This window comes from Rosa chinensis, chromosome 7 (genome assembly GCF_002994745.2).
Source record: "Rosa chinensis cultivar Old Blush chromosome 7, RchiOBHm-V2, whole genome shotgun sequence".
Lineage (NCBI taxonomy): Eukaryota > Viridiplantae > Streptophyta > Magnoliopsida > Rosales > Rosaceae > Rosa > Rosa chinensis.
Genome location: NC_037094.1, coordinates 401,546 through 424,420, shown reverse-complemented (window position 1 = coordinate 424,420; position 22,875 = coordinate 401,546). Strand labels below are relative to the sequence as shown.

Below are 22,875 nucleotides of genomic sequence, written 5' to 3'. Positions count from 1 at the left end.
GCCATACCAAATATAGTGATTACCTACCCGTTTTCCTTCCACCATGTGACATAGATATGGACAGAGACTTACATACACATGTATGACAGAGCCACTACGATAAGGAACAAAGTTTACCCACCAAACTACTTATTTTAGAAATATCTCAATAAGGTGAGATTTATACACCAACTTATTTTACAAAGTGGAAAACTTTATGATATAAGAGATGACTTTCTTTTAGTTAAAACTATCGACAGCTCAGTGAGCTATCGTTCATGTAATAGTTATCGGCCAAATCAACTTGTATGAAGATAGATAGGGAACAAAGAATCCTCAAACAACCTCATGTCCGTGCAGTTAGTTTGTTGAATTAAAGCTTCTTGATCTTGAAAAAATCTTCGGTGCGGTTTGTCACATGATATGATGCATTATTAATCAGAAAATTCTCTAATATTATTTCATAAAGTTATTATAAATTCGGATAGCGCTGACTTTGTAATTAACGAGTCGTACCATACATGTGACATGACAAATATGCTGAGTAGAACAGCTCATTGATCAGGTTAGGTCCATCGTACTAGCCCATCATACATCATGACGTAAGATGCGGTTCCCATTTAGTGGTGGCGGAGTAATTAGCTCGGCGGATGGCGACGGCGACACGCGCATTTCCTTAGCGACCGGGCATTATTCTGAGTTCACATACATAAATTTTGGTGGCAGGCTAAGGTTTAGATAGAAATAGAAATATAAAAAGGAGGCTTTGTTGATCACAGGCTCCGATAAATGCCACCGAAACCAAGACATGAAAGGTTTGTTGTGTTCCAATAATTGGTTATTGGTTAATAGACACAGAGAAAGAAGAAAGAAGAAAGAAGAAAGAAGAAAGAAGAAAGCGCAGGAGTAGAGGTTGTGTGGGTTGTCATTTTCATAGACCTACCCAGACCAGTGACCCCGCGCAGCCCCATTGTTAATTGTGTAATTTGCGAGCATCACTAAGCTTTAAAAAATATAAAAACAAAAAGATACCGTTATTTTTAAGTTAATAAATTTTTACCGTTTTCGTATTGTTATTATTATTGTTCGTATTATGATATATCCACTTGCACCTGCACTTGCACTTGCAATGACATTGTTGTACTACACGAGACGAGATTCCTACAACAATCCAATATATTTTGGACCGTACCGCATCTCCATTTCAACCATTTTTATTTTTCTTTTCTCTCCCTCCCTCCCTCAGTCCCTCACACAACCCTCAGAAAGCTCAGAGTGGAAGTCATCTTCTGACCATTTTTATTTTTCTTCTCTCTCCCTCGGTCCCTCACACAACCCCCAGAAAGCTCAGAGTGGAAGTCATCTTCTGAGAGAGGTAAGTCTGCTTTTTCTTGCTGTATGTATGTCTGTATGTATGTATGTATGAGCATCAGTAGTAGTTTGTTTGGGAATTGTGGTTCGATTGCTTTTGTTTGGGAATTTGTTAGTCTGAAATCGATCATTGTTGAGCTGCTTTGTGAGTGGATAGTTATGAATCAGAGGTAGTTTATGGTTTGATCTGTGAATGAGCAGCGTTGATCAGATCATCATCATGGTGAGGAAGAAGCGAGGTGGTCAACTCCCTGGTAGCGGTGGAGCTGAAGCCTATGAATCTCAGCAAGTAGCTGATCAGGCTTACCAGCAGCACAACCAAGAGGCAAGAGGAGGAGGAGGAGGAGGTTACCAACACCAAGCTGGAAGACCGCCACAAGGAGCCAACAGAGGAGGAGGAGGAGGAGGAGGAGGCTATGGCGGCGGCCGCGGCGGCCGTGGGAATGGGAATGGAAATGGTGGGATGCCATATCAGTATCAGTATCAGCAGCAGCAGCAGCAGCAGCAGTATGGTGGTCCCCCGCCCTCTGAAAATGGAGGCAGGGGGAGGGGACAGGGAGGAGGAAGTCGTGGTGGTGGAGGTTACGGCAGCGGTAGTGGCGGTGGTTACGGCCGTGGGGGAGGATCTTCTTCCGGTGGCTATGGCCCGCCCAAAACATCAATTCCTGACCTGCACCAAGCGACCCCTGCTGCTCCATATGTTGCTGGGGTCAACCCTCAGCCTCAGCCTACAACACCATCTGTGTCTTCACCTTCACCTTCACCTTCAGAACTGGTGGAGTCTTTTCAGCAGGTTTCTATTGGGCAACAAGTTGCTCCTCTTCCTGTGCAGGCAATCCAACCTATTCCCACCTCAAGTAAGTCGGTTAGGTTCCCTCTTCGCCCTGGCAGAGGCACCGTCGGCGCTAAATGTATTGTCAAGGCCAATCACTTCTTTGCTGAGTTACCTGACAAAGATCTGCACCAGTATGATGTCAGTTCTTTTACCCATGTTTCACTCATAGTCTGATATTAGTCTCAAATGTATGTTTGTAATGCTCCCTTTTGAATGCTCAATTTTATTAGGTTACTATTACACCAGACATTGCATCGAGGAGGTTGAATCGGGCTGTGATCAAGCAGCTGGTGGATTTGTACAGGCAATCCCAGCTTGGAAATAGGCTCCCTGCCTATGACGGACGGAAGAGTCTGTACACTGCTGGGCCGCTTCCTTTCTCATCCAAGGAATTCAAGATTGTGCTTGTTGATGATGATGATGGATCAGGCGGGCAAAGGTGGATATTCATTTCTAAGTTATGCTCTTACATAGCTTTTTGGAGATGCAGTCTCCTCACCCAAATCATTAATTTTCTCTTCTTGCTGCAGGAAGGAGAAGGAGAGAGAATTTAAAGTGGTGGTCAAGTTTGCTGCACGTGCTGACCTACACCATCTAGAACTCTTTTTGATGGGGAGGCAAGCTGAGGCTCCTCAGGAAGCCCTTCAGGTTCTCGACATTGTTCTGCGTGAATTGCCTACAGCTAGGTATACAAATTTGATCTCTATTTGGTGTTCAATTCAGGTTCATAATCGCACATTAGTTTGATATGTTCTTGAGCTAATGTAATGATCTATTGTTTGTAGTTACTTTCCTGTGGCACGTTCATTTTATTCCCCTGATCTGGGGAGAAGGCAGTCGCTAGGTGAGGGTTTGGAAAGTTGGCGTGGATTCTATCAGAGTATTCGTCCAACGCAGATGGGGCTGTCTCTCAATATTGGTACCTTATTTTTCAAGATTCTTTAATTGACATTTAATAGCAAATATCATGACTGTTGCACAAATGATGCATGTGTGTGTACATGTTCCTGCATTGCGGTGTTTTCTGCTGCTTTAATGAAATTGTCAATGGTCCAGATATGTCATCTACTGCTTTCATCGAGCCACTGCCAATCATTGAATTTGTCAATCAGCTACTCAATCGAGACATTTCATTTAGACAATTGTCAGATGCTGATCGTGTGAAGGTTAGATTCTGTTCATGGTCTTGTTTGTTTCTGATGACTTGTGCCTATGAATTTAGTCAGAATGTTTTTATTTCCCTTGCTGCTTATGTTGTGTCAAATCAACTTTTTATTTTGTTTAAATTTTAGGATAATATATATTAATGAATATGTACAAAGGCTAACAACTTTGTTCTAACAAGCTAGGAGGTGTATGTGATGTTACTTTCTTGATGGCATGACATTAGTGTATGTAGAATTGGATTATCCCTCCATTCATACAGATACCAGTATCACACCTTTTTGTTTGTGTATGAACAGATCAAGAAAGCTTTACGAGGAATCAAAGTTGAAGTTACACACCGTGGACATATGCGCAGAAAATACCGTATTACTGGATTAACATCGCAACCAACAAGAGAGCTGACGTGAGTATTGGCATCTTATATCATTTGCTTTATCCATTTCAATTGAATAGAAACAAAACAGTACCTAAATGGCCCTTAGTGTTTTCCATTTGGCGGAGATACTGTGAAATGTGTCGTTGAGTATTATATTTTATATCAAGATGAATGCAAAACTTGTTTCACTGACACTGTTCCTTGATTGTCCAGTTTTCCACTTGATGAGAGAGGTACCATGAAATCTGTTGTTGACTACTTTCATGAAACTTATGGTTTCATTATAAAGCATACTCAATTGCCGTGTCTACAAGTGGGAAATCAGCAGAGATCAAATTACTTGCCCATGGAGGTAAATAAATGCTACTCTTTTTGTCATTATAAGCTCGACAAGCATGTTAATAGGAAGTCATTGTTGCAGGTCTGTAAAATAGTTGAAGGTCAGAGGTATTCCAGGAGGTTGAATGAGAGACAGATTACTGCTTTGCTGAAGGTGACCTGCCAGCGTCCTCATGAAAGGGAACGTGATATTATCCAGGTTGGTATTTTGGAAAGTGTATTGTATTGCCAAGCTTACATGCAGTGTACTGACTTTATGTTACATTCTGTTATGCTTGATGTATGGTTCACAAAACTTTTTCCTTTTAATTGACAATATGTGGTTGTCATCAACTCACTTGTAAATTAATACCCGCTTGGTATGTGTTGGTTGAAAATTTGTACTCTGCAGACAGTTCGTCAAAACGCTTACCATGAAGATCCTTATGCTCAGGAGTTTGGCATTAAAATCAGTGAGAATCTCACTTTGCTTGAAGCTCGTATTCTTCCTGCACCAAGAGTAAGATATCTGCAGTGTTCTACTATCTGTTTGTTTTTTTGTAACTTTTGGTACCACCAAGGTTCACTTTACTATATGGATGGTAACTAAGAATCGAGTCTTGTGTTATGCAGCTTAAATATCATGATACAGGTAGAGAAAAGGATTGCCAGCCTCGAGTTGGACAGTGGAATATGATGAATAAGGTATATACCTTATACACAAGTTTATGGTTTCCTTGTACTGTATACCTTTGATACTATGAGAACAGATGGACCTGGATATCCTTTTGTATCAGTATGGATATGTACCCAATTAATGATGTCACTTCTGGTGAAACCTCTAATCCGCTTTTCACTGCATGATTACTCTTTCCCTGCTATGGAGATCCTAGGGATTCTTGTTAAGGCTAGCCTACTTTTGTTTCCCTGTGAGGGGGATCGTAGATAAGCAGGGAATCCAATTCTTGTTGCAGTTCTTTCTCTCCTGTTTTGGGGTTGCAGGGAGGATGAAGGGAGTGAAAGTGAAAGGCCTTGCCAAAGATTATGGGGCAATCAGTTTTAGCAATAAGTTATAGAAATTTGCTATTGCCGAAAAGCCAATATCATTTTCCTTTAGAATGTGTTGTTGACAGTCTATCATCGTAATGTTACAGAAAATGGTCAATGGTGGCACAGTCAACAATTGGATGTGCATAAACTTTTCCGGGGGCGTGCAAGATGCTGTTGCCCGTCGGTTCTGTAGTGAACTTGTTCAAATGTGCAACGTTTCTGGCATGGTATGAGACCTGTGATGCTCTTATATTCATCAACTTTCTTCCAAATCTGAGATTCCTCATATTGATGTTGGTTCTCTTCTAGGCATTTAATCCAGAACCAGTACTTCCACCTGTCACCGCTCATCCCGGTCATGTCGAGAGGGCCCTAAAATCTCGCTTTCATGAAGCACTGACCAAACTCCAGCCCCGCGGCCAGGAGCTTGAGCTACTTATTGCTATTTTGCCAGATAATAATGGCTCTCTTTATGGTTTGAACCTTCAATTAAATATTATCCACTCCTCTTTCAAGTTATTCTGTTATCCAAAATCCTTGGACTTACATATATCATGATTTACTATCCAGGTGATTTGAAGCGAATTTGTGAGACGGATCTCGGCCTTGTTTCCCAATGCTGTTTAACAAAGCATGTATTTAAAAACAATAAGCAACAGTATTTGGCAAATGTAACGTTGAAGATCAACGTGAAGGTCGGGGGAAGGAATACAGTGCTTGTTGATGCTCTGTCCAGGCGAATTCCTTTAGTCAGTGATCGACCTACCATCATTTTTGGTGCTGATGTCACCCATCCTCATCCTGGAGAGGATTCAAGTCCGTCAATTGCAGCGGTGTGTTACTAAACATGCATACATGCTTTAGCTTGCATATGATTCTATTCTGTTTCCACCCAGGGTAGGGTTTTGACTGTTTCAAAATTCCTATTTAATTAAATCCAGGTTGTGGCTTCTCAAGATTGGCCTGAAGTTACAAAGTATGCTGGTTTGGTTTCTGCTCAAACCCATCGACAGGAACTCATCCAAGATTTGTTCAAAACATGGCAGGATCCAGCAAAGGGACAATGTCTGGTGGCATGATCAAGTATGACTTTTCTTCTAGTTTTGGTTGTTCTGGATTTGATTTATTGTTGTTGTTGTTTTTTTTTTTTTTCCTTCTTCTTTCTTAACTAAAATTGCTTTTGGTTTTATTTGTATTTGCTTTTGAATCCAGGGAACTGCTCATATCTTTCCGTAGATCAACTGGGCAAAAACCACAACGGATCATATTCTACAGGTACCATCTTATATTCTGCCTCAACTAGCTTTTTCTGTACTGCCATTTGTTTATATATTATTGTATGTTTGTTCTTTGCAGGGATGGTGTCAGTGAAGGACAGTTTTATCAAGTTTTGCTGTATGAACTTGATGCCATTCGTAAAGTAAATCTACTTGGCTGAATTAATTTCTCCACTTCTCCCTTTTGCGTGCCTGGAAATTACAAAACATAGTCATTCACTTTCTCATCCTCATATATTTCACTTTAATTCAGGCATGTGCCTCCTTGGAGCCCGATTATCAGCCTCCAGTGACTTTTGTGGTGGTTCAAAAGCGCCATCATACTAGGTTGTTTGCTAACAACCATAATGACTCAAGATCAGTTGACAGAAGTGGGAATATATTACCTGGTATTGCATTCTGCTGGATTTGGAACTTCTTGCAATGATTTTCAGAATCTATGTGTAGGGTTTATTTTGCATGCGTGATCTAAAACACTTGGCCATTGATATTACAGGTACAGTTGTAGACTCCAAAATCTGTCATCCAACTGAATTTGACTTCTACCTGTGTAGCCATGCTGGAATTCAGGTAGTGATTGATTAGTTGTTTGTTTAAATACTTTACAAAGCTGTGTGAGTGTTGTTATATCTGTAATCACTGTATCAAACAGGGCACGAGTCGTCCAGCCCATTACCATGTGCTATGGGATGAGAACAACTTTTCAGCTGATGGATTGCAGACCCTCACAAATAACCTTTGTTATACGTAAGTTGGATGATCCCTCATTTTCATGTTATTATGGGGATGTCAATCTTTTTTTTGTTTTTTTGGGATAATGATTTTGTTGAACTAATTTCTTTTGCAGATATGCGAGGTGTACACGTTCTGTTTCTGTTGGTGAGCTTTCGCTCTCTCATCTCTCACAGTTGCACACACACACACAGACTGACCAAGTGAAAAAGCACACATGCTCTATCTTAATCTGAGTTTGATTTGTTGCTTATTGTTCTGTTGTAAATGTGAATGCTGAAATTAATGTTATGCTAATTTGACAGTCCCCCTGCATACTATGCACATCTTGCTGCATTTCGAGCCCGTTTCTACTTGGAACCACAGACGTCAGAAGGCGGGTCAGTGACAAGTGGTGCTACCACAAATGGACGCGGTGGTGGACGTAGGGCGCCGCTTGCTGCAAATTCTGCTGCTGTGAAGGCTTTACCTGCTCTCAAGGATAATGTCAAGAAGGTTATGTTCTACTGTTAGGCCAACCTTGTTCTGCAAATAAATAAACAACTCGCATCATGTTCCATGGACATGGTGGATGAAGTAAACTATTAACAAAACGCAGCGTGTGTAACTGTGTATTGCTGTTGGTAATGTTTGTGTGTATTGCTGTTGGTATGAGATTCTGACACTAGCATACACAAATCACGTGGACTTGGGATATGTATGACGTTTCCTATGTCTTTGAACTATCACGGGCCTTGTGAACTGTGATTTATCATGTATTTTGAGTCCTCTACCTACTGCATTGCCTAAATCATGAACTAAAATGCGTTCGTCGCCGAACGTCCGGTGACATGAGCCGTTAGATCGGTTCAATGTCTGATAGGGAATGGGAAAGGAAAAATGCAGTTAAAAACTAGGTATTGCGGTGGTTAAAAGTTAAAAATGATGAACAGTTACGGGAGAGGGAGACGACTCGTTGTTGGACTTGGGCCGAAAGAAGGGGAGACATGATGGGGATGTCGATTCATTACTCGCCTGAAAGAGGGGGAAAGCCGTAGCCGAGGTGGGGTATTTTGGTCTTTTTAACGAGCAGCGTCCGTTACTGTAGGCCGTACTAGCAGTGGACACGAAAAGGAAGGCTTCGAAATTAATGAACAGGTGGCGGTGTCGTGGAGTCGTCTGATTGGGCGGGTTTTCGGGGTAGTGAGTTGGTGACGGGACTGGACCGGCCTGAGTCCTAGCAGTTTTGACCAGGGTCGCTCTCTCTCCGTAGCTTAACGCCAAGCTGGCTGATGCCACGTCCGATTCCCATATACGCATATAAGTAATCTGTCCTTTTCATTTCTGTTACGATTATTTAATTTATTTACACTCTCTGTCCGTACCTACTTTTGTCTTCCCTTACCGTAAAAGTTATCGTATGTAATGACCAAGAAAAAAAAAAAGTTACCGTATATTGCTGACATTTACATTTTACACCACTTAACTGTGGATTTAGTGATCTAATATCAACATAAACAAAAAAATAAAAAAATTTAGATTGTGGTTTTATCATCATGGGTGTCTGTGAGATTTTGGGTGAGATTGAAACTCTAAATACACATCAAAATTCTGAGAAGGGGGAGGGAGAAAAAACAGAAAGTAGCGTTATAAAAGAGTTTTGAAAACCAACGGTTTATTCAAACATCATGAGCATCTTTGCATTTAAGGGACGGTTAGTGTGGCTTGTTTTCATCCGTAGTATACTAGGCGAGTTCACGTGATTACTCAAACCCAAGAAGAAATTTTCATCCCTAATTTAACATTTCATCTTATTCATGAATTACATAGTCAGTCCCTTAAAAACATAATTTATTATAATTTTTTTCCAAGTTTAAAAACTTTATCGTTATTATTTATAAAATGCAAAAAAACCTAACAAACCATAATCCTTTATATGGCGGACTTTACTTTTTTGTTCAAGAGCCGCCACCTCTCATGTTGGTATTGACCATTTTAACTTCAACTGTCGTTAAAACTAGACTTCATCAAATGCAACTAGTTCAAAGTAAATCATTGCAACGCAAAATTTGCTATAATTGATCAAGATCTCAAAAATCTTGTTGTAATCATATGGAATAGGTCTCAATACTTAATTAGAGTCCATATATTTAAGCATTCACATGGTAATTTTCATTGCTGATAATAAATTACAGGAGAGCAACACAAAGGAGATGAACCGAACGTCCAAACTATAAAAGAAGAAATTGAAAGGATATGTTTTCACTTAGGGATTTACCTAATTGTAAGCTTTTTTTTCCACCATATTCCATATTAATTCCAAGAAAGGGGAGGGAGGAATAGAAAGTAACCTTATAAAAGAGTTTTGAAAACCGATGGTTTATTCAAACGTCATGGCCATCTTTGCCAGTTGGTGAGGGTTGTCTTCACTTGCAATCTACTAGGTGAGTCCACATGAACACTCGAAACTGAGGAAGAAATTTTCATCCCTAATTCAATGTTCCATCATATTCACGAATTACAAAACTAGTCCGTTAAAACTCCTAATTTACTATAATTATTATTATTTTTTTTTCAAGTTTTTTTTTGAGAATTTTTTTTCAAGTTTAGAACGTTTATTGTTACTATATATAAAATCCAACAACAAAAAAAACCCTAATCCCTTTTATGGGAGGATTTTACTTTTCGTTCAAGAGCCGCCACCTTTCGTATTGGTATGGACTGACTTCAACCATCGTTAAAACTAAATCTCATCATATCTAATTAGTTAAACACAAATCACTGTTGTGTAAAACTTGCTATATTTGATCTAGATTTCAAAAGTGTTTGTTGAAATCAGATGAAATAGGTTTGTATAAGAGGTCTCAATCCGTATATTTGAGCATTTACACGATAATTTAATAATTGATTTATTTCCTTACAGGATATATGTGAAATTGGAATATAAATAAATGATAGAAAAGCAGCTGAAAGGAGATGAATCGAATTCGAAAAGAACAAATTGAAACTGACAAAGTATTTTTGCATTTAGGAATTTACCTAATCTTCAGGTATATTTCACCAAATTCCATATTAAAAATATTTTTTTCCTATAAAATCCTTGCGTTGAAGGGCAATGTTGGCATTATGTTCCAGAGGATTCCTTTTACGGGGTTAAAAAGAAAAGATGACCCCAGACAAGGGTACAAAACAGACAGAGAGTAGAGTAGAGCAGGGGTAAAATGAAGAGGCGAGCAGGGGTAAGACCGTAAAGTGATAGCGAGAAGGGTAGAGTGGTGATTTTGACTAACCTACTGGTGAGTGGCTGTATAAATTGGGAGTGTGGGGAGGTGTTGATGGGGTCTCTCACCAACAGCAACATAAAATAATAGAATATTCAGAGGGTGAGAGAGAGAGAGAGAGAGAGAGGGAGAGAGAGAGAGAGAGAGAGAGAGTCCCTTTTTCGTTTTCTCTCTGGAAACACCAAAAGCAACCACTACTGCTGCGGTGTTGGTAGTACGGCCCTCATCGGTTTTCTGCTTTTTACGGTAAACCTTCTCTCACCGCCGTTCTAGGGTTTCGTTACTGAATGCTAATTTTGTTTATCTTTCTCCGCCTCTCTCGTTTGGTTCCGAATTTGTGGTGTGGATCTGTGTTTATCTGGCTCTACCTCTTTGTGTGGCTCTGTTTTCTCTCTCGAAGATCTGTTTTGATTGTGTATCTGTTCGTTATGGTTCCGAGCCTCTCTCTGTGCTCTCGTTTCGTTTTCGCTTCAGGTTTGCGTTAGATCGTTAGATCTCGTGCATTTTGCAATGCTGGAAAGCATCTCTGGCTTTTTTGGCCCCTGAGAAAGTCTCTGTTTCTAGGGTTTGTAGTGGTTGTAGTCTTCTCTTAATTTTCGGTTTTAGACGCCGTATTTGTGTTTTCAGTTTTGCACTGTCGCTCTATTTGATGTTGTATTTTTTTCTTTTTACATGAATGTTTTTCTATTTCAACTGAATGAGCCTCAGGTTTTTGAGATGCTAAACTCTGGGAATTCTCTGGTTACTGTATAGCTGCTCCTTTTATTTACAGTGTTTGTGACCTGTTTTATTATAGTTTAAACTAGAATTTGGAATTTGTCTACTAAATTGCCTATGATCACAGTCTGTTGTTTGCTTTTACACTGTCTAATAGATGTAATTTGCATATTCTGTATGTAGGCTCATTCTGATATTGATGTGCGAAAATACTCATGGTTATTTGAATCCCTAGTTTGCGTATTATTTATGTTCGTTTGACTATCTGTTACTGTGTTCGTTTGACTATCTGCTACTGGGGTTCAATTTCTTATTGTTTTTTTGTTATGTTTGTATAGACACCATCATGGTGAGGAAGAGGAGAACTGAGCTTCCTAGCGGAAGTGAAAGCTCTGAGTCTGGTTCCCAGCGTCCCGCTGCTCCACCAGCACAACAACAACAAGGTGCCGGAGGTCCCCAAGGGGGAAGGGGATCTCCGCCTCAACAACAGGGTGGAGGGGGTTACCCACAACAACAAGGTGGAAGGGGAGCTCCGCCTCAACAACAGGGTGGAGGTTACCAAGGTGGAAGAGGATCTACTCCACAGGGAGGGCGTGGGGGTTATGGTGGTGGCCGTGGAGGCTATCCAACGCCACAACAGCAGTATGGCGGCCCTCCTGAATATCAAGGCAGAGGCAGGGGAGGGCCTCCTCAGCAAGGAGGCCGAGGAGGGTACAGTGGCGGTCGTGGAGGACCTTCTCCTGGTGGCCCATCCAGATCACCAGTTTCCGAGCTGCACCAAGCAACCCCAGTTCCTTATCAAGCTGGAATCACCCCTCAGCCTGCTGCTTATCAAGCAAGTTCATCATCTCATCCACCTGAGCCTTCAGAAGTGGCAGAGCAGTTTCAGCAGGTTTCCATCCAGCAAGAGGAAGCTCCTAGTCAGGCCATTCAACACGTTCCAGTCTCTAGCAAGGGTATGAGGTTCCCTCTTCGCCCTGGTAAGGGTAAGACTGGCACAAGGTGTACAGTCAAGGCAAATCATTTCTTTGCTGAATTACCAGACAAGGATCTGCACCAATATGATGTGAGCTCTCTTGCCCTGTGTCTGTGTTTTGATTCTAACTTTGTTTGATGATAATATGAATAATATCTTTGTTTTATAATGTGTTAGGTAACTATTACACCAGAAGTCACATCACGGGGTGTGAACCGTGCTGTGATGTCTCAGCTAGTGAAAACCTACAAGGACTCCCATCTTTCAAGCCGGCTTCCTGCTTATGATGGACGGAAGAGCCTGTATACTGCTGGACCTCTTCCTTTCCAGTCAAAGGAGTTCAAAATCACTCTTCTGGATGATGAGGAGGGACAGGCTGGACAAGCGTACGTATTAATTGCTTGTATCTTTTAAATGCAACTCTTTTATTGTACTGTTGTAGTCTACTTGATTTATGAGGAGGAACCGTGTATTTGATGATGGCTTTCTTCTTGATGCAGCCGGCGAGAGAGAGATTTCAGAGTTGTGATTAAATTTGCTGCTCGTGCTGACCTGCACCATTTAGGTCTCTTTTTGCAAGGGAGGATAGCTGATGCACCCCAGGAGGCCCTTCAGGTTCTTGACATTGTTCTAAGGGAGTTGCCTACTTCTAGGTACAAAATGTTTCTGCATTATGCTTTTATGACCTGGGAAAAATTATCCATGGTGGATATGTGCACAAGCTGATACTGTCCTTTTTGGTTGTAGGTACTGTCCTGTGGGGCGTTCATTTTACGACCCTGGCTTGGGGAGAAGACAACCACTTGGTGAGGGTTTGGAAAGCTGGCGTGGTTTCTACCAGAGTATTCGTCCAACTCAAATGGGTCTATCTTTAAATATTGGTAAGATGCAACATTCTGACTTGTAATAGCTTATATACCTTTATAAATTTAAGTGATGAATTATTCACTGACATGTATACTATTATGTTGGATGTCCAGATATGTCCTCGACAGCTTTTATTGAGCCATTGCCAGTTATTGAGTTTGTAACCCAGCTACTGAATCGTGATGTTCAAGCGAGGCCACTTTCTGATTCTGATCGTGTAAAGGTTAGGTTTCTCTTGTCTTTGTTCTGGACCTTCTGGCAATTGAGTTGTATCTTCTGCGTGTGGATAACATTGGGATACGCCCTATTAGATATACATGTTTTCATGTTTATTAATTTTACATACTAGATGTTGGCATTATATCTTTTTGTTTTTAAATAGATTAAAAAGGCTCTACGTGGAGTGAGGGTTGAAGTTACACACCGAGGAAATATGCGCAGAAAATACCGTATCTCTGGTTTAACATCCCAGGCAACAAGAGAATTAACGTGAGAATAAATATCCAATGGTCGTTAATTTTTAAAATTCTGTTGAAACTTGATTTCATGACTCTGTTTTTTATTTTGTCTTCAGTTTTCCTGTGGACGAAAGAGGAACGATGAAATCGGTTGTTGAATACTTTCATGAAACCTACGGTTTTGCCATTCAACATCCATATTGGCCTTGTCTTCAAGTTGGAAATCAACAGCGACCAAACTATTTACCCATGGAGGTGAGTTGCTGCTATACAACTGTTACTTTCAAATACAGCAGTTACTTGGGTTCTAATAGGCAGTAATTGCATTTAGGTCTGTAAAATTGTTGAGGGACAAAGGTACTCCAAGAGATTGAATGAGAGACAGATAACTGCTTTGCTCAAGGTGACCTGTCAGCGCCCTCAAGAAAGGGAGCGTGATATTATGCAGGTTAGTTATTTTTAATTTCTGCTTATTTCTAGGAACTTGAATCCCAAAGCAATTTTTTCTATGTACTTTATTTGTATCTGATATGTGTATCATAAACTCAGTGATATGATTTGGTCCCTAAAATCAGGTTTTTTACTTCCAAAGTGTTGGCTTATGTGGCAATTTTGCTGTCGCATTGTAGTTAAATTTATGTCTTCAAATATTTTAAATGCAGAAGCACAATGCATAGCTGTTGATTGTGTTATAGGCAGAATTGTGTGATATTTTAGTTTCCTAATTTTGCTTCTCATGCTAATATTGCAGACAGTACGTCATAATGCCTATGCTGAAGATCCTTATGCACAGGAGTTCGGAATTAAAATTAGTGAGAATCTGGCTCAGGTTGAAGCTCGTATTCTTCCTCCACCATGGGTAAGATATAATCTATAACTGCATTTTTGTTTCTGCATCTGTTGTGATAGTATGTATCTGTATTGATTCTTCTGTTTCTTACAGCTTAAATACCATGATACTGGAAGGGAAAAGGATTGCCTGCCCCAAGTCGGACAGTGGAATATGATGAATAAGGTATTTTGGTATCATATATCTTATACAATACCCTAAACCTGTAATTCTCATGTCTGTCTTCTCGGAGTGGCATATGTTTGGATTCTTTTCTTAACATCTTGTGATATTGTTGCAGAAAATGGTAAATGGAGGAAAAGTAACCAATTGGATCTGCATAAATTTTTCCCGCAACGTACAAGACAGTGTGGCAAAAGGATTTTGTTATGAACTTGCTCAGATGTGTCACATTTCTGGCATGGTATGGGACTTATTTTTGCTCTCTTACAGTTTCATTGACCTAAATTATATTGCAATTTTTTCTTTTTGGCATCCGACTGTTGAACTGTTTATTTATCAGGCATTTAACCCTGAGCCCGTGCTTCCACCAGTCAGTGCTCGACCTGATCAGGTGGAAAAGGTCTTAAAAACTCGATACCATGATGCAATGACTAAGATTCCGGGCAAGGAGCTTGACCTTCTTGTCGTCATTTTGCCAGATAATAATGGCTCTCTTTATGGTATGTAATTGAAATCAAATTCTTATTACAGTATTTCATTTTTTTGTTCTCCATAGTAGTTGTTTAGATTCATGAATGCTATGATATCTCATCCAGGTGATTTAAAAAGGATCTGTGAGACGGATCTTGGCCTTGTATCCCAGTGCTGTTTAACTAAACATGTGTTTAGAATGAGTAAACAGTATTTGGCAAACGTTGCCTTGAAGATAAATGTGAAGGTCGGGGGACGGAACACAGTACTTGTTGATGCAATCTCCAGGCGTATTCCCTTGGTCAGCGACCGTCCTACAATAATTTTTGGCGCTGATGTGACGCATCCTCATCCAGGGGAGGATTCAAGCCCATCAATTGCAGCTGTATGGCTTAGCTAGCATAATGGATATTGTGCTTTTGTTCTGCATTCATATAGAGTAACAATTGATGTTCAAACTGTATTTGTAACTTAGGTTGTGGCTTCTCAAGACTGGCCGGAAATTACCAAGTATGCTGGTTTAGTATGTGCTCAAGCCCATCGTCAGGAGCTCATCCAAGATTTGTTTAAACAGTGGCAGGATCCAGTAAAAGGGACAATGTCTGGTGGAATGATAAAGTATGAGTCTCTCTCTCTCTCTCTCTCTCTATATATATATATATATGTCATGTGTGCTTCTTTTCTTCATTTGATACTAAATTTTATGTTGCTGTAATGTATGAAGGGGCATTTTGTTTTTCTAGTAGGTGTTGTTATAATTATGGAGTTGAATAACATGTAACTGTGTTTTGAAAATGCAGGGAACTGCTTATTTCCTTTCGTAGAGCAACAGGGCAGAAGCCTCAACGCATCATTTTCTACAGGCATTTTCTAGCTCCTTCAGCATTTTCTCATCCGACGTAGTCCTGTATCTAATGGAGTGTGTATATCTTTCTTTCCAGGGATGGTGTCAGCGAGGGCCAATTCTACCAAGTTCTATTGTATGAACTTGATGCAATTCGTAAGGTAATCATTATTGTTGCTGTTGCACTTATGTTAATTTACATACTTTCAGATTGTTATATCACTGTTGTATTATAATAAATTAACCAGTAGATTCCTCTTACACGTGTTATGTAGGCCTGCGCTTCACTGGAGCCAAATTATCAGCCTCCTGTGACTTTTGTTGTTGTTCAAAAGCGTCATCATACAAGATTGTTTGCCGACAACCATCGTGATCGCAATGCAATTGACAGGAGTGGGAACATATTACCTGGTAAATAGTATTTTCAAGTATCAAAATGACATTAAATAAAAATTCTGAGAAAATTAGTCTAGAAATTGAATCTTGCTACCACTAATTTATCAGGTACGGTCGTGGACTCCAAAATCTGTCACCCAACTGAGTTTGACTTCTACCTCTGCAGCCATGCAGGAATTCAGGCAAGAATCATTTCCTTTGTGTTTATGTGTTTGTGTGGTATATAGTGTATTAAACCTCTAGCCAATGTGTTATGACAGGGTACAAGCCGCCCAGCTCATTACCATGTGCTGTGGGATGAAAATAAGTTCACAGCAGATGCACTCCAATCCCTTACCAATAATCTTTGCTATACGTAAGTTGGCTCATCTATTCCTATGCCTAAGATACCCTAATCTACCATCTCAAATGTAATGCTGAATACTTTTGAATTCCTGTAGATATGCAAGGTGTACACGCTCAGTTTCAATCGGTAAGCTTTTACTGTCTCTGATACTCATCTGTTGCCCTTTCTCAGTTGGCTCATGACTGGGATCACTACTTGTCTCTGGAATCTTTACTGACTCTAATTGTTTATTTTCCAGTTCCTCCTGCATATTATGCTCATCTCGCGGCGTTCCGAGCGAGATTTTACATGGAGCCTGAGACCTCAGATAGCGGTTCAATGTCAAGTGGTGCTCATGGACGTGGAGGTGGCATGGCTGGTGCTGGTGGAGGACGGAGCACTCGAGCACCGGGTCCAAATGCTGCTGTGAGGCCTTTACCTGCACTGAAAGAGAATGTGAAGAAGGTCATGTTCTACTGCTAGAGCCTAGAGGGATGTCTCAACTGCAAGTAGAAGTTGGCAGATTTTTAAGAAATTTGTAGTTTAAGTTGAAAAGTTAGTGTCGTTTTGGATTGTTCCAATGCTTTTACAGCTTTGGTTCAATTAGTAGGTACATTTCTTAAGACTTCTTCCAAGTAGGCAACTGGTATGCATTCTTGCTGCACCCGTCTGGGTAATCTAGTCTAGTTATTATCCAGGGATTGCATGCCATGATATAGTGCCGAACAATTAGTGGCTTTTGTTATTTTAAACATGGGCTGGTTGAACGTGAATGAATCTGGTAATGCACTAATCTTATTACGTCAAAAAGCCGGATGCTTGTTTGATGAGGTATAAATGTAAATGCTTCAGTGTGCTAGTTTATGTTATAATCCAGGTGTTCCGTGGCATGCTAAATGGTTTTAGTACCAATAGGAATGGTGTCGAGAGTTTCTCCTTTTGTCCTCTTGAACAGTGAAGAGTCTGCAGTTTATGGTAAACAAACTTATGTGAGACAGGGTTGTCTTATTGAAAGAAAGAGGCAAAGAATGAATACGCGTTACAAAAATAACCTTGAGATTCTTTCCCTCCAATTTGAGATAGATGAGGTGAAACCTTGCAACCAGGTTACCAGAGCAAAAAGCCAAATCATTTGCTTCCTTCTGGTTTCTGGGTTACCCTTTGATAAATTCCTTTCTTGTGTTAATTCCTTGTTTCCTCCCAATGCTGGCGTTGCACGAATAAAAGAATCTTGTTTCTCCTCCCATTGCAATTTCTGCATGAACATGCCGATGCCGTTGCCATATATAAATTAGCATCCGTTCCATTCATTAACATATTAGCATCACAAGGCATACAAATTAGTTCATTGTTTACTTTTGCTAAAATGGCTTCCACCCCGGCCTTGAAGCGCTCCGATTCAATTGCAGACACTATGCCAGATGCTCTGAGACAGAGCCGCTATCACATGAAGAAATGTTTTGCCAGGTTGCTTCCGACCCAAAATACTAGCTCTAATGTTTTTTAAATTTTACTTCTCCAAAGTTTCTTGTTAACTAATTTGGTTGGGAACGAATTAAAAGGTTTGTCGGGAATGGGAAGAGGTTAATGAAGCCCCAGCATATAATGGAGGAAATCGAAAAATCGATAGAGGATGGGAATGAAAAAAGCAAGGTGTTACGGGGATTACTTGGTTACATCCTCAGTTCCACTCAGGTATACACACGGTTATATAGACACACTAGTTTCTAGCTATATATGTAAATAGGTATAGATCATAATAGACGGTATTACTTTTATTATAAATGCAGGAAGCAGCTGTTGTTCCGCCGCATGTTGCATTTTCTGTTAGACCAAATCCTGGTTTCTCAGAGTTTGTTAAGGTGAATGCTGATGATCTAGCAGTGGATGGAATCAGTGTTACCGAATACTTGAAATTCAAAGAAATGATCTACGACGAGAACTGGTATATGTACTTGACATTTTCTGCAGTTTGATTTTTGAAATGAACATATATGATGTTTAATGGGGTGTACGGTGTACCTACGTACATGCAGGGCAAATGATGAAAATGCTTTGGAAATTGATTTTGGAGCCATTGACTTCTCTAGTCCTCGCATGACCCTTCCTTCTTCTATTGGGAATGGACTTAACTTCATCCTCAAGTTAATCTCCTCGAGGCTGAATGCCAGCTCATCCGATTATGCCAAACCCTTGCTTGACTACTTGTTAGCACTCAATCACCACGGACAGAATCTTATGATCAATGAAACTATGGATTCGGTGGAAAAGCTTGAAACGTCATTGATTCGAGCACAATCATTTGTCTCAGCACTCCCAAAAAACACTCCATTTCTTAATTTCGAGCAGAGGTACTCATCCATCTTTCACTTTTGTGCTGATCCTTGTATTGCAGGTACGTACATTGAGGTGAATTTATTAATTTTCAGGTTAAAGGATATGGGTTTTGAGAAAGGATGGGGGGATACAGCAGAAAGAGTTGGTGAGAGAATGAGGACACTGTCAGAAGTACTCCAAGCACCGGATTGCGTGAAGTTGGAGTCATTCTTTAGCAGCCTTCCCAATACATTCAACATTGTCATCTTCTCTCCTCACGGCTACTTTGGCCAGTCAGATGTCCTTGGATTGCCTGATACTGGTGGCCAGGTCTCACTACTCAACTGATCAGTTAATTTACTGATTCTACTTCCTTAACATGCATATAAGGGATATACTAACTGACTTGTACTAGTTCTTGTTGTGCAATTTCATAAATAAATGAAACAGGTGGTTTATATACTTGATCAAGTGAGAGCCTTAGAGGAAGAGTTGCTACTGAGAATAAAGCAGCAAGGGCTTGCTGTGAAGCCTCAGATTCTTGTGGTGACGCGACTCATACCAGACTCTCGAGGGACTAAGTGCAATGTGGAGTTGGAGGCTATAGTCAACACGAAGCACTCCCACATTCTCAGGGTTCCTTTCAGGACAGACAAAGGCATTCTGCGCCATTGGGTGTCCCGTTTTGATATCTACCCTTATCTTGAGACTTTTGTCCAGGCATTGATCTTACTTTTCAATCTATTAAATATATAACTCCACCTACGTTTTGGAAACATATTCATTTTATTTTATGTACTGATTTTGTTTGTTCTCTCATTGTTAGGATGCAACTGCAAAGATTCTAGAGCACATGGACTGCAAACCGGACCTCATAATTGGGAACTACAGTGATGGAAACTTGGTGGCCTCTTTGATGGCTGCCAAGCTTGGAATAACACAGGTCTAATTTTGACCATGATCAGACATCTATCCTAGTCATTTTAAACCTGAAGTACTTGTAAAATCTTGTATCAATTAATTCTAACCCTTAAACCGCCTGCAGGGAACAATTGCCCACGCTCTAGAAAAGACTAAGTATGAAGACTCGGATGCCAAATGGAAGGAATTTGATACAAAGTACCACTTTTCTTGTCAGTTCACTGCAGACTTAATCTCGATGAACTCAACTGATTTTGTCATAACTAGCACATTTCAAGAAATAGCAGGAGGGTAAGGCTATCTTGTAGTTTTCTTTCTCATTGATCGAAAACTGCATTTCATATGTACTCAATCTAGCTCCTTAGACTAATGTGTCCTTCTGAATCAGTAAGGATCGACCTGGACAGTATGAAAGCCACACCGCATTTACAATGCCAGGACTGTGTCGAGTAGTCTCAGGCATTGATGTGTTTGATCCGAAGTTCAACATTGCTGCTCCCGGTGCTGACCAATCTGTCTACTTCCCCAACTCCGAAAAACAGAAGCGTTTTACCAAATTTCATCCTTCCATTGAACAAATGGTCTACAGTAAGGAGGAAAACGACGAGCACAAGTAAAAACTTGATAATTTGGTTTCACTCATTTGACATTTTGATACCACTCTGCTCTTACGTTGAACTAACTTGCTTCATGCTTATTTTGAACAGAGGATTTTTGGCAGACAAAAAGAAACCAATCATCTTTTCAATGGCAAGACTGGATAAAGTGAAGAACCTCTCAGGACTAGTTGAGTGGTTCGGAAAGAACAAGAGGCTGAGGAATTTGGTCAACCTTGTTATAGTAGGGGGGTTCTTTGACCCATCCAAGTCCAAAGACAGAGAAGAAATTGCTGAAATTATCAAACTGCATGCCTTGGTTAAAGAATATCAACTTAATGGCCAGTTCAGATGGATAGCAGCTCAAACTGATAGGTATCGCAACGGAGAGTTGTACCGCTGCATTGCTGATACGAAGGGAGCTTTTGTGCAGCCTGCATTGTATGAAGCCTTTGGTCTTACAGTGATTGAGGCAATGAACTGTGGATTGCCCTCTTTTGCTACAAACCAAGGAGGCCCGGCTGAAATTATTGTTGATGGAGTCTCGGGCTTCCATATTGATCCCAACAATGGTGAAGAGTCCAGCAACAAGATTGCTGATTTCTTTGAGAGATGCAGGGCAGATGGTGAATACTGGAAGAAGATCTCCGCGGCGGGTCTGCAGCGTATATATGCATGGTACAGCAGTAGTATTTGAAAAATCATGTGACTGCAGGCCAGCCTTGTGCGCAATTCTTTACTATTAATGTTAGAAGCTGATGTTTGTTTGTTTGTTTTGGTTGCAGCTATACATGGAAAATATATGCAAACAAAATGTTGAACATGGGATCCACTTATGGGTTTTGGAGGCAGTTGAGGAAGGAGCCGAAGCTAGCAAAGCAAAGCTACATTCATATGTTTTACAGTCTCCTATTTAGGACTTTGGTAGGCTTATCAGTTTGTTTTGGATATCTTTTTCAGATCATTTCATTAGTACATTAGGTAAGTTACTAATGTAGCCAATTTTTTGTTAACTTACAGGCAAGGACTGTCCCCGTCCCAAGTGATGGATATGAACCAGTACCGATGCCAAAGGCAATAGCTGCAGCTGACCAAGGCAAACCAAAGTCAGTGACAACTGTATCCAAACGCCCACAAGCCGCAGCTGCACCAACAATGCCAACAGTTTCAGTTGCTCAGATCACACCAACACCAAGGGATGAAGGAGGTTTAGAGCAGATAAATGAGCAACCTATTGGCCCTCCTGATGTTGCGAGTCCAAACCGCCCAACACGGTGCCTTTGGAATTGCTTCTTCGTCATCATTGGTTTTCTGTGCCTTGTTTATTACAAGCTCAAGAATATGTACTACAAATGATGATCGAGGCTAGGTGCATATTTTGCTTATGTACAGATTGATGGCTGTACGTAAGATGAACTGACAAACTGAGGTCGGTAGTGCCATGTAAATCTGATTCAACATATATCCATATATCTCTAAAAAATAAAGATCAGTCCGTCCTTCAATTCGATTTAGACCTTCACTACATGCAAGCAAAGTCCGATGACATGGAACTAATTATATTAATCACATAATCCATGGCACCAGAGTACATGATATGGTTAGTAAGTAACCATCGTAATGCCAAACCATATATTGGGTGCCGGTCAGTTGGCACAGGTGGGATCCTCCGGGGACCACTTTACGTACTAGTTTCACTTTGAACTTGTCAATGCAGTGATCGAATTGAACTGTTTCTTTGGACATATTCAGAATTAGATCATTAGAAATATATGCAAGGAAGGGAACAATTAAGCAACGACCAGACCATGCCAGTTTGCCACTCCCACTCCAATCATCCACTGCACATGCATTGCTGCTATTGCCAATTAAGAATAGTTAATTCAAGTATTCAACTATTATTTTGTGCTCGGTATAAATAGTGTGTAACTAGTCAAAAAAAGTTATTGAAATTATTGAGAGAAAAGAGGACCCCACTTCTTTAATCAACTTAATAATGTAGGAAACGAAATCCACGAGTAAGAGGTAATGTGGAAATTTGTCTTAAAAAAAAGAAAATATTGAATAAATTGATCGTAAATTATAAGATTTTGACAATATTAGAGACCCTTTGAACACAGGGCATAAAAGCCTAAAATATTATACCTATAAGCTTGTCTGCGGATGCAGAATTGAATATTTGAGTATAATCCATGTGAAGAACATGCAATAAGCTAGTAGCATATATTTGTTTGATGACGAAGCCTGCTGGACATATACAGGTTAAGAGGACATTGAAAGCGCCGAAGGGAAAGTAGAAATTTTTTCTAAATACTGAAAATTGATGAATAAGCTGAGCTAGCTGTAACCACTAATACAAAATTAATTAGAAACGAACAATTATTACCTTAATCTATAGGTACTAAGCCACTCGCCGGAACAAAGAGTATAATACATTCATTATTCTATATATACTTGGAAAGGAATCTGCCTCATATAGTTGGAGTTACACCTCCATAATCATTAACTGGACAAAAAAGGAAAGGGGGAAAATGACCCCAGAAACACTATATGAAAAGTCTTCTACGTCGCTCTAGCTAATTGCCATCGGAAGCATCTATTTGGACCCAAT

General features: G+C 40.2%; 2 protein-coding genes and 1 pseudogene across 2 annotated transcripts; all 3 read left to right on the top strand.

The window, feature by feature from the left end:
• The first annotated feature begins 1,122 nt into the window (after nt 1-1,122).
• Nucleotides 1,123-7,877, top strand: LOC112176663 (annotated as a pseudogene).
• A 2,547-nt stretch (nt 7,878-10,424) lies between these two features.
• Nucleotides 10,425-17,241, top strand: LOC112176662 (protein argonaute 1). The gene is made up of 22 exons (XM_024314711.2): nt 10,425-10,611; nt 11,421-12,148; nt 12,236-12,444; nt 12,559-12,711; nt 12,806-12,939; nt 13,039-13,148; nt 13,308-13,414; nt 13,500-13,638; nt 13,715-13,831; nt 14,135-14,242; nt 14,327-14,398; nt 14,514-14,636; nt 14,736-14,895; nt 14,992-15,251; nt 15,342-15,484; nt 15,667-15,729; nt 15,808-15,871; nt 15,986-16,121; nt 16,215-16,288; nt 16,367-16,461; nt 16,547-16,578; nt 16,691-17,241. The coding sequence occupies exons 2-22, from the start codon at nt 11,429-11,431 to the stop codon at nt 16,912-16,914; spliced, it is 3,243 nt and encodes a 1,080-aa protein (XP_024170479.1). The 5' UTR covers nt 10,425-10,611; nt 11,421-11,428; the 3' UTR covers nt 16,915-17,241.
• A 202-nt stretch (nt 17,242-17,443) lies between these two features.
• Nucleotides 17,444-21,772, top strand: LOC112176664 (sucrose synthase 7). The gene is made up of 12 exons (XM_024314712.2): nt 17,444-17,898; nt 17,994-18,126; nt 18,222-18,376; nt 18,468-18,782; nt 18,861-19,077; nt 19,198-19,467; nt 19,574-19,690; nt 19,793-19,959; nt 20,057-20,281; nt 20,376-20,942; nt 21,050-21,188; nt 21,285-21,772. Exons 1-12 carry the CDS (start codon nt 17,798-17,800, stop codon nt 21,618-21,620), a joined length of 2,742 nt encoding a protein of 913 aa, XP_024170480.1. The 5' UTR covers nt 17,444-17,797; the 3' UTR covers nt 21,621-21,772.
• The last annotated feature ends 1,103 nt before the right edge of the window (nt 21,773-22,875 follow it).